Genomic DNA, 14,293 nt, shown 5'->3' with positions numbered 1-14,293 from the left:
GGCCACTGCTCCACCGCAGGGCAGATCCCGAGCAGGCAGCTGCTCCAATTCTACGCACGGGGATGGACCCTGCCACGCGGCGTCTGCGGTGGCAGGGGACAGATGCCCCACGGGTGCCTGCCCAGGGCTGCGGGAGACCCTGCCAACTCACCGAGAGGATGCGATCTCCCCGTCGCAGCTCCCCGCTGAGGTCGGCAGGGCCTCCGGCCAGGATGAAGGACACGAAGATGCCCTCGCCATCTTCCCCGCCAACAATGTTGAAGCCCAGGCCAGTGGAGCCTTTGTGCAGGATGATTTTCCGGGGCTCCCTGGATGGACAGACACAGGACAGGGAGACATCAGGGTGAGGAACAGTGAAGCTGGTGACAGGGTCAGCTTTGCCTGGGCTTCCCCGCACACTGATGGGGCTGGAGTCATCCTGAGTGCGACCTGGTGCGACTCAGCCCTCAGCACCAATGAGGCTGATAAACTGGGAGGTGCGGGCAGTTGCACGAGTGACATGAGACAGAGCATGGATGGAGACAGAGCATCTGCCGTGAAATCACTCCCAGAAACATCAGACTGCAAGACGGCATCGGATGCCATGAGCATCCGAGGATCCGGGCACCGAGGATGGCATGGCCGTGCCAGGAGTGAGGGATCAAGCATCTCCGCAGCCATGCAGCACGGTGAGTATGCCCGCAACCCCACGCACCCCCACGCCACAGGGCCCTGCCTGGCTGAACAGAAGGCCTGAATTTTTTGATGATGACTTAATTCGTTCGCAGCTCAAACAATAGGGAGGCAAAGGCAGAAAGACTGCGTGGCATCGCAAAAATCCTGCGTCAATTTTCATCTGGGAAAAAAAAACCCAAGTCTGATGGGAACAACAGCAGCTCCCAGCTCAAGCCCTGGATTAAAATAAGAATGAATAAATGACGCCAGACAATTAGCACAGGCTAGTGGTGACTGTAAGCCAACACCACGCTGAGGACCATCAGCGCATTGGCTGTTGTGATGGGCCTGATCCTGGGTGCTCTGGCAGGTACTGCAAGGACTGAGGACCTGCCAGTGCGCTCAGCAGCCTGATCAACCCCGCGCCTGCCAGGGAGCAGAGAGAGATCTCCGGGATGCTGTAAGAGACATGCTGGAGCATCAGGCATGGCACTGGCCAATGCCACCTGTGGTGGACCCTAAAACATCGACAGATTTGTGCTAAGGGGAACCGGAGGCACCGGGGCGGCCGGCCCACCCGCCCCCCATGGCTGCTGGCAACAGCCAGGGAAGGAGTGGGGCTCAGGTGGCAAGACTGGAGCGGGGACGAAGAGGAATGAAGTTTGACTGAGCAGGCAGCACAAAGCTCTGCAGCCTGGCAGTGTGTGCCCAGGCCGCTCTTGGAAGAAAACATCTTTTTCAACCCCCTGGGCCGGGCTGGAGCATCACTGCCACTGGATGGGAGAAGGTTTTGGCACCTTCACGGATGCAGGCAGCAGCATTTACATCCAGGGTCACGTGCCAGCACCCCAGGAAAAGTCTCCCACCATCCTTCCCCGTGGGAGAGTCCTGATGGGCTGAATGTCACTTAGCTCCAGGCAACCACCTTATAAGGAGCAATAGGAGCAGGAGACGGACAGGCAGACGAGCAGGATGCCTTGCAAGAAGGTCTTGGTGGGCTCCTGCTCTGCCCAGACCCCAGGCTCAGCACAAGCCGACCCTCCCAGCTGTCCCAGCTGCTCCTCTCCCTGTCCCCGCACCTCCCACCAGGCACAGCAGCATCCCAGTCCCCTACCTCTGGTCACACTTGCTCCTGTGATCTCGCCGCTGCCTGGAAGGGGACAGAGACGGCTGTCCCCTGTAGGACATGGACGATGAGACATTGACGGTGAACATTGCGGCGCGATGGTGGCTGGGAGGCACGAGGGGCAGGAATGTTCCGAATGCTCCGCGCCACGGCCGTCCTGTGCTGCCTGTCTCTGCCTCTTGCTGGCTGCAGGGCCAGCAGCTTCCCCGACCCACACGCAGGGTTTTTTATGGAAGCGCTGAAAGGACGCAGGCTTCGCTCTGCTAGACCCTACAGACTTAACTCCTTCCTGCCCCTGCAGGCATGCACAGCGCAGCCCTGATGCGGGGGAGCACCCAAGCAAGGGCAAATTCGCAGCCTGGCTCCCCATGCCTGCAGCTCCACGCACCCCATTGCAGCCCCATGCACCCCATTGCAGCCCCTTGCCTTCAAACGCAGAGGTACGGCAAGTCGCAACTCCATTTCTGATGGATCAGAGGCTGAATCTACCTTGTGACCTCCAGAAAATACCTGCTTTACCCTAACGACCTTTGGATGCGTTCGAGCTCCGAGCCAAGCGGGGCCATAGCATGGGGCTGGGATGCACCAGGCCCAGGAAGAGACCAGAGAAACACCACAGGAACTCCATTGGGGTCAAAAGAAGCTCAAACCTCAAGTCTTCAGGATGCCACCAGCACTTGGCTCAGGGGGGTTGTGAGGGGGCAGAGAGGGCTGCAGCCATCAGTCCCCCTGCAGCAAAGCTGTGCCTGGGGCTAGAGCTCTGCCAGGGGAATAAATGGGTCAGGTTTCGGGGTCTGCAAACCCTGCCTCCACCCAGCTGATGAACTTGCTCTGCCCCTTGTGTTTTGCTGCTGCCTAAGCAGAGTGCAGGAACCGCCACCCCAACTTGGCATGGTGTGAAGCATCCCCAGCACCCCCGAGGACCAGGTGGGTTGGTGGAAGGTAGAGATGCTACAGGAACCGAGGAGAAGAAATGAAGCCCAACAGGTACATCTCAGGTCTCAGTCATGACATGCACTCTCCGCTCCCATCCTCATCCCGGGAGGCAGGACACGGATCCCGCAGGCAGCTGGATGTTGCAGCATTAACACCAGGACCTTGGCACAGAGTGACTGCGGGGATCCTGTGGGGCTGTGCTGGGTCTGGGTTGCTGTGGTGGAACTCATTGGAAAACAGATGCTCTGGTCCTTGGCACTGGGTGCTGCAGGATACGAGGGTCACTGGAGCCACATCCACACCTGCAGCAGCACTTGTGCCTGCAGGAAGAGAAGAGGCTTGATAGTGGATCCAGCCCAGGACCTCTGCTTCTCTTAGGAAATGGCTGGCCAGAGCCTCCTGGGAGACAGCTGCTTTCCAGCGGAGTCGCTGCCTTTCCCCGCACCAGTAAGATGCAATGGACAACACTGGTCCCAGTGCACAATCTTGGTGATGCATGAGCCAACAGACCCATGGCGACGAAGCTGTCCTGGGGAGGTCGGTGATGCACATGAGGATTTCGGGGCTGCCGCGGGATGGATGCAGGAGGTGCTGAGCCCACTGCAGGCTGCAAATCTGGCAGGGAGCAGGAGGCTGTGGCTGGGGATAGTGACAGAGCCGTACAAGCCTGTCTGCGGCGGGGCCCTCTGCAAGGCAGCACCATCCTCTAGTGGCCACCAGCACGTGCTGCACCAGGGCCACTGCCAAGCCACCACTGAGCCGTCGCCATGCCATTGCCACTGGGCCATGGCCAGCCCAGGCTAGGCTGCTCTCTCCTCTCTCTGGCCCGCAAATAAGGACGTCGGTGCGCGTAGGAAGGGACGCCCTGGTGGGACCGGGGTCCCTGACGAGAGACAGATGGTCTGTTTTCCCAGCACTGGGACTCAGTCCCTTCTGTGCTGCAATGTAATTGCAGAAAATACTGTTCCTCTGTGTGGCATCGTCCCCCGGTGCCCTGATAGCACAGAAGTTGCTACACCCAGTGAGGATGCAGTGCTGGGAACAGGCTGTAGAGCCAGCATCGCTGGTGCCGAGACCAGGTGGGAGAGATGGGTTGTGGACAGAGGCCAGTGCTGGTCACGGCACACAGAGGGACCCGGCTGCGACTGAGCACCAAGTAGCGAGAAATCCCTGTGACAAAGGCGAGTGCAGCCACTGTCTGGGAGGACAGTGGACCTGACGCAAGTCAGGGTTTCCCACTCCGGCATCCGCCAGTGCCCCGCAGAACGTGACAAGCCCAGCCGTGGCTCCGGCATCCTCCATGGCAAACACAACCCTGAAATCAGCCTGCGACCTCGCTCCTAACCGCAGAGCCAGCCCTAAGCCTAACCCAAGTGTCAGTCCCAAGAATACAGCCTGAGCCCTACAGCCCTGGCCCTGGGGGTACTAAACGCAGAGCGGGCTCAGCACTGGCCCCAGGGCTGATGCGAGCAGAGGGAAATCTGTGACCCTGGATAAGCAGAGCAGGACCAGCCAGGTCTTGCTCTCCTGTGCTCAGCCTGAGGCTTTGGAGAAGTTTTACACTGCCTTTAGGCTCAGAGCAATGACTCCTTTGTGCTCCTCTTTATTTCCTGGGTTCAGGAAACAAACCTGCTCGTGCAGCGTAAATGATGCCAGTGGGGAAAAGGCGGCCGTGCCAGGGCTGTGCAGGAGGCTGTCAAGCCCGGGGCTGGCAGCCAGCGAAATGGCACCTGGGTGCAGGTGTTTTGGGATGCTGGGCTCGGGGAGCGTGGGAGGAGGAGCCCTACTTGTACCCAGAGCTGTGTCTCCCCCTCCAGCCCCTCATCCCCAAGCACAACTTCGCTTGGGGACAGCCTGCTCACAGCCTTGCACCGGGTGGCACTGCAAGGGCAGGGAACACCAGGTATTGTAAAGCAAGTAAGAGAAAGGAGCCAAAATGCAGATGTGTAAGGCTCAGGGAGGAGGAGGAGGGGGAAGGGGAAAGGGCGGGATGCAGCGAGCGACACAGCAGGGCTGGTCTCAGCGGGGGTCAGCACAGAGCTCACTGTGGGGGCCCCAAGCTTTGTACCATGCACCCCCAAAAAGGCTTTCGGCCGAGGCTCTGCACTGGCAGCGGGGATGCGGTCAAGCAGCCAGGGAGGGAGAGAGGGAAGGAGAAGGAGCAGGGATTAGGGATGCTCATGCCCGGTACTCACCTTGTGAAGTCCTCGTCCCCAATCATGTGCCGAGGGATGGGAGAGTACCGCGACGGAGTCACCTGGGGAGGGACGGGGTAGGCAGGCTTGCTCTCAACGCTGCCCAGGTAGCCCAGACTGGAGTTATGGCTTATGTGGTTGTCAGCCAAGGCTGAGAAGGCTGCAGGGAAGGAGAAAGGCATCAGGAGCAGAAATCCATCCACAACACAGATGCAGAGACCAGTCCAGTGTTGCCCACTGCCCCGGCACGCTCCGTGCCCCCCAGCCCTGCACTGCCCGGGCTGCTGTGCCTGTGGCTGGTGGCGTACGTACTGCTGGCGTAGTCGGGGGGCGCGTACATGTCGTTGAGGTGGATGTTGCCAGGCTTGGCCACTTTCAGGTACACCATGTCAGAGGTGTTCTTCAGGGCGGCCACTGCCTCCTCGTGCCGCACGTCCTGCAGGTTCGTGTTATTCACCTGCCGGAGGGAAGGGGCTGGGTGACATGGCCGCAGGCTGGAGGGCAGGGGCCGATGCAGCCCGGTGGGAGCAGCACAGTTTCCCGTGGGGTAGGTGCCAACAGGGTCCCATCTCCATGGGTTTGGCCCTCCCGCCTGCAGCCGGTGCCCTCCCACAGCCCCATCCCAGCAGGGACCCCAGGGGCTGCTGGAGGGAGGGGTGCTGGGGTTCAGGATCGGCGCTGTGGCACGGCAGAGACATCTGCGAGCATGGGGCTTACCGCGAGCAGTCGGTCCCCGATCTGCAGGCGCCCATCCTTCTGGGCAGCGCCCCCCTCGATGATCTTGGTGATGTAGATGCTGTTGTCCCCAGGGATGTGCTGGTTCCCAATGCCCCCCGCGATGCTGAACCCCAGGCCTGAGGGGGAGCGAGAGGGCAGGTGAGGGGTGAGGGACAGACAGATGGACAGAGCCCTGGGCTGTCCCCATGGCCCCCCTGCCTTCACTGGGCTTCCCACCCTGCCCCAAACCCAGCAGACAACGGGCCACCCTGCTGCTGCATGGGGACAGCCCACCCACCGGGTGCTGCACCCTGGGGCTGCCCCATACCCTGTGCCCCATAGTGTCCCCCGCTGCTGGGCCACCCTGCGACACCCTGCACTGTGGCGCTGCCACCTCACATCCCACATCCCTGTGATGCTGCCTTGCACCCCACACAGAGCGGTCACCCCACACCATCCCGTGGGGCAGCGGGGCACCCCAGTCCTGCGAGCAGAGCGAGGGGTTCACCTTTGGGGCCCTTCATCAGGTTGACCTCCATGATGGTCTCTGGCGGGGGCTGCCGGCGGCGCACCACGAGCCGCACCACGGGGCCGGCTTCCTTCAGAGCCTCCACGGCTTTGCTGTGCACCACCTCGGAGACGTCCACATCGTTCACCCGCAGCACGCAGTCATTCACCCTGCGGGCACAGGGCGTCCCTGAGCTCCCTTGGGGAACCGCCAGCCCTGTGCCACCCTCCTCCAGGCACCTCTGGCACCCTCCTCTGGCTGCACAGACCCTTGTGCGAAGGAGAGCGGCTCAAGCTGGCCAGATCCTGCCCTGCCGGGGTGACAGCGGGGTCCCTCCCAAAGGGGGAGGCGGTGGGGCTGGTCACCACGCTGTGACCCTGGTGGAGATGAAAGATGAGGGGAAAGGCTGGATCCTGCCCTGGGCTGCAGGGGGAAGGATGGGAGCTGGAGCCTGGCACAGGGAGGGGAAGAGGGGTGGCTGGTGGCAGGGGATCATGGGCATCCCTGCACGGAGGGGACCTGGCTGCGGGGAAGGGACCTGGGGCAGGGGGGAAAGGACCATGGCAGGGGAGGGGGACAAGGAGCTGCCTAGAGGGTCCCTGGGGAGATCCCGGGTGACACCCTGATGGGGCTGCTCCCTCAGCCCAGTACACTCACCCCAGACGGCCGTCCATGGCTGCCGCTCCCCCGGGGATGATTTTGGTGATGAAGATTCCTGGGTCATCTGGAATGTGGGGGTTGTCGATTCCTCCCGCTATGCTGAAGCCGAGGCCGGAGTTACCCTGCGGGAAATCAAACACCGCGTCTTTCCCCTGCAGAGAGGGCTTGCTGCTGGCCTTCCCGAAGCCGTTCTCAGCGCGGCTGTCCGGGGTGCGGGAGCCCTTACAGCATCTGTCGCTCCCCAGGGTGCCCGGCTCAGGGGGCAGAGGGATGTGCGGCCGGAGGGGAGGCCAGCACTCATCAGCCAAGGCGCTCGGTGCAGCAGCACGGAGCACCGACCAGATGGAGCAGGAGAGTGGGAGCCGCTGAGGACCTCCCTCGCTGCCGCGTCTCCGCTGAGAGACTCTGAGGCAGGCGGCGAGCTGGGGGAAGAGGGGGTGGTCCTTGGCGGAGAAAACCTCCCCTTGCTGGCTGCTCCCCAGGACCTGTCACCAGCATCCCACGCCTGCCCCTCTGCCCCCTGGGATGCAGCCCCAGCACGAAGCCAACCCAGGGACCAGCAGTGCTGATGTGAAAATCTGCAGGATTGGGTGGAGGGGGCTGTCAGGATGGAGTGGGGTCTCCAGTTCTGCCTCTTCTTCTTCCCAGACATGCTCGGAGCATCACTTGAGTTTCATCCTACTGAAGTCTGCCCGGGGGGAAGGCAGAGGCTGTGCCACGTCTCCAGCCCCATCCTGGCAGCATCCCAGGATGAGTGGCCACAGCCCTGTGCCGCCTCTCCTGCTTGCAGGATCCCCAGCAGTGACACACTCACAGGCGCTGCTTCCAGCTCCATGCCTGATGCAAGTGGACAATTCCTGCTTTTTCTGCTCTGCCTTGAAAATCAGATGGCTCCTCGCCTTGTTTTCTCATACGGAAGAGCTGACACTTAGTCACATCCTATCGTGCCCACCTCTCTCGTACACAAACAGGCTCGGGCCAAGCACTCTCCCAGCTGCCCACAGCCCCAGTGCTCGGCGTTAGGCGATGGGGAGCTCTGGGGGACCTGTGGCTGGGAGGGCCACACCTGAGCTCAGGGTCCCTGCGATCATCTAGCATCAGCAGCAGGCTGGGGCTCATGCTTCTGCCCAGCAATTTGGGCTCAGCATCAGCTCTTGTGGCGATGTGGAAGTCTCCGCTCAGACTTTATGCCACTCATGACACAGCACATGGCATCTACGCAGTGCTCCTGGATGCTCTCCTGCCGGCTGGGATTTGGCCGGCACGTGACGAGCAGGCACTCCACAGCAGCCTGCGGTCGCTCTCCTTTTTTTAAGCTGGATTCTGGTTACCCTGTGCCCAGCTCAAAAAAAGCTGCTTACTGTCACCGGGGACCCAGCCTGGCCCCAGCAAGGCAGGTGAGACTGTGCAAAATGGTCTCCAGCCATTCGTTGTGCTCGTCTACAGAAGGGCGTGCTCTGCTACAAAACCTGGAAATGATCCGAGAGGTGTTTATTTTTATTTTGATAAGCCTCAATATGGAGCTCAAGGGATTTCTCAGCTGCCATCGGGGTTGATGTAGACACGGGGACAGCTCCTGCTGCAGACACATGTATGGTGGGTAAACCCAAAGCCACGTCCCTCTGCAGACGCCGTTTCTTCAGTTATTGCCCCCACGATGCTGCTGCATTTGCCCTTGCCTTTACGACAAGGACAAGGATTGATAACAGTGACAGACCAGCAATTCTGGGGTCATCTCTGTGAGCCAAACACCCCAGCAAGGGGGCAGACTCACCTGGAGGCACCGGAGTGGTTCTCCTGCAGTAAGATGGGGATGTTGGATCCCACTGGGGACTGAGGGAAGGACGTGGGTAAGGTTCGTGCTGGCCTTGGCTGCTACGCACTGAAACTCCCTCATGGTTTCACACTGCTGGAGAGGCAATCGCTGCCTGCGGCTTTGAAATGGGGGCAGCAACGAGTGTTGCCTCTCCGTGCGACCCTGACAGCTCCCCCCTTGCTCCTGCTGTGGGCTTGAGGACAGAGGATGCTGTGAAGCATCTGAAAACAAGGCTTTTGCCTCTAAATTGGGCCTGGAGCAAGAAGCACTCAGCCCAAAAAGGAAGCATCCCCTGGGCCGGTTTCGTCAGGCACGCTGGGGAAGCAGTGGGTGAGGCGGCAGCCCCAGATAACCTTCCGTCCACCCACCTCCATGATGCAGAGCCAAGGGGAGGAGGGAGATGACTAAAGGCAGAGAGGAACAGAATAACGAGCGGTGCGCCTTCCCCTGCGACGCCGGCCACGCGGCAAAGCCGAGCCACCCGTCGCGGCAGTGAGGAGGAGGAGGCAAGGTGTGCCGTGGAGTGCCACGGCCATCCTCCCTCCCCGGCCACCCCCACTCGGCACGGCTGTGCCCACCTCTCCGAGCAAACCCTGGGCCAGCTTTTCCCACTCCTTCTCCATCCCTCCACCCCTGCTGCTCCCCAGGTGCCAGGGGAAAGCCCACCCTGCACGGTGCCAGCTGGCACCCCAGGTAATTTTAGCCATGGCCGGTGTGGTGCACGCCATCAGACAAGAAAAGGCTCGAGTAGAAACTCCCCCCGTCGCAGTCCGGTTTACTAGAAAACCCGTCTTTGATGTTTAGCACTCCCAGGCTGTGTACCCTGCAGTGATGGGGACTCCAGTGGTGGGGAGGCATTGGTCCCCCGTGCCCAGCTGTGGGCTGCGCCCACTCGCCTGCCTGCATGAGCACCCCCATTTTCCAGCAAAAGCGGTGACAAAGAGCGTCCCCCCCTTTCCCCCTCCCAAGCTCCTGTGCTGGCGGGTTTGTGGGGGTGAGGGTGCGAATGAGGGAGAAGCCCTCTCCCTCCCTTCTGGAGGGGTCTGCGGGATGCGGGGGGAGCAGCGAGCCCACCTCTCCCCACGCTGTGGGGGCTGTGCGGGGAAGGCAGGCGCGACACCCCCAAAAGCCTCCAGAGAGAGCAGGGAGCAGAGAGCCATCTCTCCCCGTCAGCTGGCGTGGGGATGCAGGGGGGACCGGCTGCGCTGGTGGGAGGGTGAGTGGGAAGAGGCAGCAAAGGCTGATGGCGGGTGAGCAAAGAGGACTTACCCTTTCCAAGACGATCTCCTCGTATTTGAACATCCCATCACTGCCGTTCACCTGGGGAGAGGGAGATAGCGCGTTACAGCTCTGTGTCGGTCCCAGGGCGGGGGATTTACTTTTCCCCTCTGATAGCTGAATATCAAGAATCCAACCTAAAAGCTGCACCAGCACCGCTGGGAAAAAAAAAAAAACAACCCACCTTAAAACGCAATCGCTTGAGCCTGCCCTGGAATTAAACCGTGCGCTGCTTTTCTTTCTGGGCATGAGCCAAAGCCCACTGACTTTAATGCACTTCAGCGCAAAGCCTTTATTCTCCCAGCTCATTTCTCCAGCCATGAAAAGGAACACAACCAAAGGCACAAAAAGAAATAACGCCTTTGTTACGCAGCATGTAATTAACCTCGGGAATTCACTGCTGCAGGAAGAAAGGGGGTCGGTCCATTTAAAGGAAAAAAATAATGCCTGTACATAATAACATAATAAACACCTTTAGCAGCTTATATCTTTTAAATCTTAGTAGCATGACTGTGTTAACAGGGAAGTCAGAATAATTTATTCTACCAAATTAGTTGGGTGCAAAGGAAACGAAAGGCGAGTGTGGGGCACAGTAAGAGGGGAAAACATTGTGATGCCCTTAAATAAAAAAAATGGTGTAGCCTGTCTGAATGCTGTACACCATACTGACCCCATGCTTAAAAATCTCCCATACCCAGAGTGTCAAAGCAGGGCTCTGGGAAACGTAATGGCTTGAAAGAAAAGGGATGCGACTGTAGGCTCTAAAGTAAGCAATGGTAAATGTGCAGGTCAAAAACTTCCATTTTCCCCATAAGCAATAATGCACAGGAAAATAAGGCGGCAGCTTCACTCCATGTCATGAGGATCAGGCCACAGATCAGGTCTAAAATTTAGCAAGATTTGCAAAGCATTCGGCTATAGGAAAATCCAGAGCTGTTACACTCAGCAGCCTGCAGAGGTGCAGCCTGGCCATTCCCCAAAACCCCACAGTCATTAGATGGAGGGGACAGCAAACCTCGTTTATGCTAAACCCATCATCTGACACCATGGAAGGAAACTCAGCAAGGTGGCTGTGAGGCCCTATTTATGGGTAGGAAGAGCAAACGGGAGTTTTTCCAGGTGGGAATAATCAGGTGCCCAGGTGGGAGAGCAGTTCTGCATGCCAGGATCTGGCATGGGGCTGTACCACCTGTGACACACACAACCCTCATCCCCTGCCTGGTTCAGCCCCGGTGAGACCAAAACAATCCCAAACCCTGTTGTGGATACCGCGCTTCAAGAAGGATGAGGTTGGGGAGAGTCCAGAGCAGAGAGATGGAATGGGGGCTCCAGGGAACATGGGCTGAGAGGGGTTGTCCCTCCTCAGATGTGCTCCATGCCTGATGCCTCTCAGCCACGGGAAGATTTCAGGGCACAGCTCAGGATTGGGACATCCAGATACTCCAATATTCGGATGCTTTGATCCTCCCAGCACACCGGAAGAGGCTTTGGTCAGCTCTTGAGCAGGACCCCTCTGCAGCAAAGCACTGAGAGTGGTGGGATTAACCCCCAGCAGGACCCCCGGCAGCCTCGGAGAGATGGGGATGCGCGGTCGGTGCCACCTCCTGCCACAGCACCGCCCTGGGCCGTGCTCCTGCGGGCAGGGGGCATCGCTTCCCTCGCCACAGGCTGCCCCTCTGCCATGGGTTGCCTTTCCCTCCTCGCATCCTACCATACTGACTAATCCTGAGTGGAGCCGGCGTGCTGGCCCGCACCGCCCTCGCAGCCACCCTCGCTGCAGCCTCCGGGCTCATCTCGTCTCTGCAGTTGGTAGCCCGGTATGTGGGGGCGCGGCGTCGCCTCTCCCCGGTTTTCCAGCAACGCGGATTCCTGGCACCCTTCGCTACTACACACATTGTCCTCTCCGCTTTGGCATTCAACACAGTTGCCACACAGCCAGCCATATGCACACCCACGGCCGCAGAGGAACAGCACATACATACCTACAGGATGGGGATGTGCAGAAAACTTTGACAATCTGTGAGCCGCGAAGAGAGCCAGCAGCGCGTGAGCCCCGCCAAGCGAGCGGCTGCTGTCGGCAAGTGCCTGGGGCACAGAGACACCCCGGCATGCAACCCCAGCAGACACCCTGCTGCCGGGCAGGTGAGTTTGGGGTCTCCCTGCTCCCCAAATCTCGGGGCTGCCAATGCTGAGCAGTTTTTTGCATCGCTCCCTGAAAGCCAGCAGTGTCAGCGCTCTCCCGACGTGGCATGTGCTGGCAGCAGCCTGCTCCGGCCGGGCACGCTGGGGTCAGCCAGGCCTGACCATGAAGTTTTAGCTCTGATTATGTTTCCAAAATCCATGCAACAGAACGCCAGTTAATTGCATAAGGAAGCCAAATGGAGAACTTAATATATACCACGTAACCAAGGGAACGAGCCAACAAAGCAAACGTTCCAGCGTCAGAAAATTGAATACCAGTCACTCACTGATGGCAAAACCTCCCCACGGCACCCACCGGAGCTGCCATGACCCGGCTCTGCCGCAGGCTGTTCCCCTTCTCCTTCATCCATGCCCTGTGCCTCTCCTGAGCTCCTGTTTGAGGCCATCGCAGCACTGCGGGCTCCGGGAGATGCCCGGCTCCATCGCCCTGGGCAGGGGGAGCATACCTCACCCTCCTCCCGTCTCCCCACGTAACGCCTGCAGAGCTGACGGCAGTGTTGGGGGCTGATTAGCTGCTCCCGGCGTATCCCAATCTTAAGCACCATCTGATTTCTCATGGAAAGGAGTATTTTTTTCCAAGCCTTTCCCCAGCAGCAAGCCCACCTGAAGGCTCAAGAAGGGGCTCCCTTTCCTGGCCATCGCTTCCCTTTCACATTTTGAGCAGCAGGGAAATAGTTAGCGATGATGACATTTAAATCATCAACAGAAGGCTGCAGAGTTAACACTCATTTGATAAACAGAAGAGCACACACCTTCCAGAGCTACTGCAAGCTGTCTGCAGGCTCCGCCGGCCAACACTGCACCAGCGCACGTGGAACGCACTTTGCAATTTGCTGGAGAGTCAGGATTTGGGTTGGTGTGGGTTTGGTTTTTTTTAAATAAAAAAAGGAGGCCAAATTTAGAAGGCTAAGATGGGGTTCCTCAAACCCAACCCTTATAGCCCACCAGGTTGCAAGAGGAGGAAGGATAACGCTGCCCGCAGCCACTCTCGGAGCAGGATCTAGCCTGCATCTTGTGGTAAGGATGTGACGGGGACAGGCACCAGGACCTGGTGGTGAAGCAGCTGTGTACCGACATAATGAAGAGTCTGAAGGCTGGAGGGTCAGCCCTCGGTGGTGCCAGCCCGACCCGGGGGTGGACGGCTCCAGGTGATGCCCCATGCCCTCCCCAGCAAGGGGAAAGGAGAGCAGCCCCGTGCCGGGGCAGCGGATGCCATGGGCACCTCCCCACTGGTGCGGGCACTGGCAGCGCTGGCAAGGGAGAGCTGTCCCTGCCTGCACATGGCAGGGGGCCCAGAGAAAATAGGTCAAGGGCTCCCTCCCTCCACACGTCCCGCCGCAGCACTGAGACCTACTGACTCGCTTCCAGCTAACCCCTGGCCCCAACCCCCTTGTGTGCCTTGCCTGTGGCGTTGGCCATGTGCACAGAGTAAATAAATGCCGCACTTCTGGTCAGCCTTTTGCCGGCGGGCTATGGGGACGACGAGCCTGCCCTGCTTGGGCAGAGGGATGGGGTTTGCAGCCTGACAGCCCCAGTGTGCAGCTGGGGGGTCTCCGCAGCCATGCTGTCTGGCACCCCGTGCCACTGCCGGTGCTTGGCTGTTTAGTTTTGATTTTTTTTCTGGTTCTTTTTCAGCCTTAGAAGCAAGTTTTGTCCTGCTTAAAGGCACTGGACTGTGGTGGCCACCTCTGCTGCCCCCAACCCCGCAGTGACCATGGCTGGGGACACTGGCAGCAGAGTCAGCACCGCACAAGAAGGTCGCCTCTGCGCTCACCGGTAGCAGAGCCTGGGGCTCCCATGGTGCCTGCTGGCCAGGATCAAGCCTGGGAAGCACTTGGCTTCATCACACCTGGCTTTTAGAGATCAAGGAGGTGGCGGCACTTCGCTGCTGGGCAGCGGGGCACCAAAGGAGGCCTCCAAGGACCCGGGCTATGAAACCTTCAGCTCCTCAAGGGCTCTGGAGTGGCCTTCCCTGCTCACTTTGGGACTGCCTGGCAGCAGTTGTCATGCTCCCTGGGCAGCAAGAAGTTGTTTCAGCTTCTGGGTGGAAGCTGAGACCCCCCATCCACCATGGGAACTGGGCTCCTGATGCTCCATCTCCCTGCTGTGGACCTGCTGGGCAGAATACACCATGGGGTGAAACCGTGAGCAATGACCTGGAGCTGGCACGGGGGTTTCCCCCCAGCACCCCTCCTTATCCT

At 59.6% G+C, this 14,293-nt stretch overlaps 1 protein-coding gene across 1 annotated transcript in view; it reads right to left on the bottom strand.

Moving 5' to 3' along the window:
• DLG3 (discs, large homolog 3 (Drosophila)) overlaps positions 1-14,293 on the bottom strand; it is an 86,922-nt gene that overhangs the window by 29,293 nt on the left and 43,336 nt on the right. The window contains exons 8-14 of the mRNA XM_009881809.1: positions 9,882-9,932; positions 6,794-6,918; positions 6,137-6,306; positions 5,629-5,765; positions 5,224-5,368; positions 4,912-5,071; positions 152-308 (exon numbers count right to left, since the gene is read on the bottom strand). Of these exons, the coding sequence (XP_009880111.1) occupies positions 152-308; positions 4,912-5,071; positions 5,224-5,368; positions 5,629-5,765; positions 6,137-6,306; positions 6,794-6,918; positions 9,882-9,932 (945 nt within the window). The remainder of the gene's footprint in view (positions 1-151; positions 309-4,911; positions 5,072-5,223; positions 5,369-5,628; positions 5,766-6,136; positions 6,307-6,793; positions 6,919-9,881; positions 9,933-14,293) is intronic.

This window comes from Charadrius vociferus, unplaced genomic scaffold, assembly GCF_000708025.1.
Source record: "Charadrius vociferus isolate BGI_N301 unplaced genomic scaffold, ASM70802v2 scaffold472, whole genome shotgun sequence".
Taxonomy (NCBI): domain Eukaryota; kingdom Metazoa; phylum Chordata; class Aves; order Charadriiformes; family Charadriidae; genus Charadrius; species Charadrius vociferus.
This window is presented reverse-complemented; position numbering and strand designations above follow the sequence as displayed.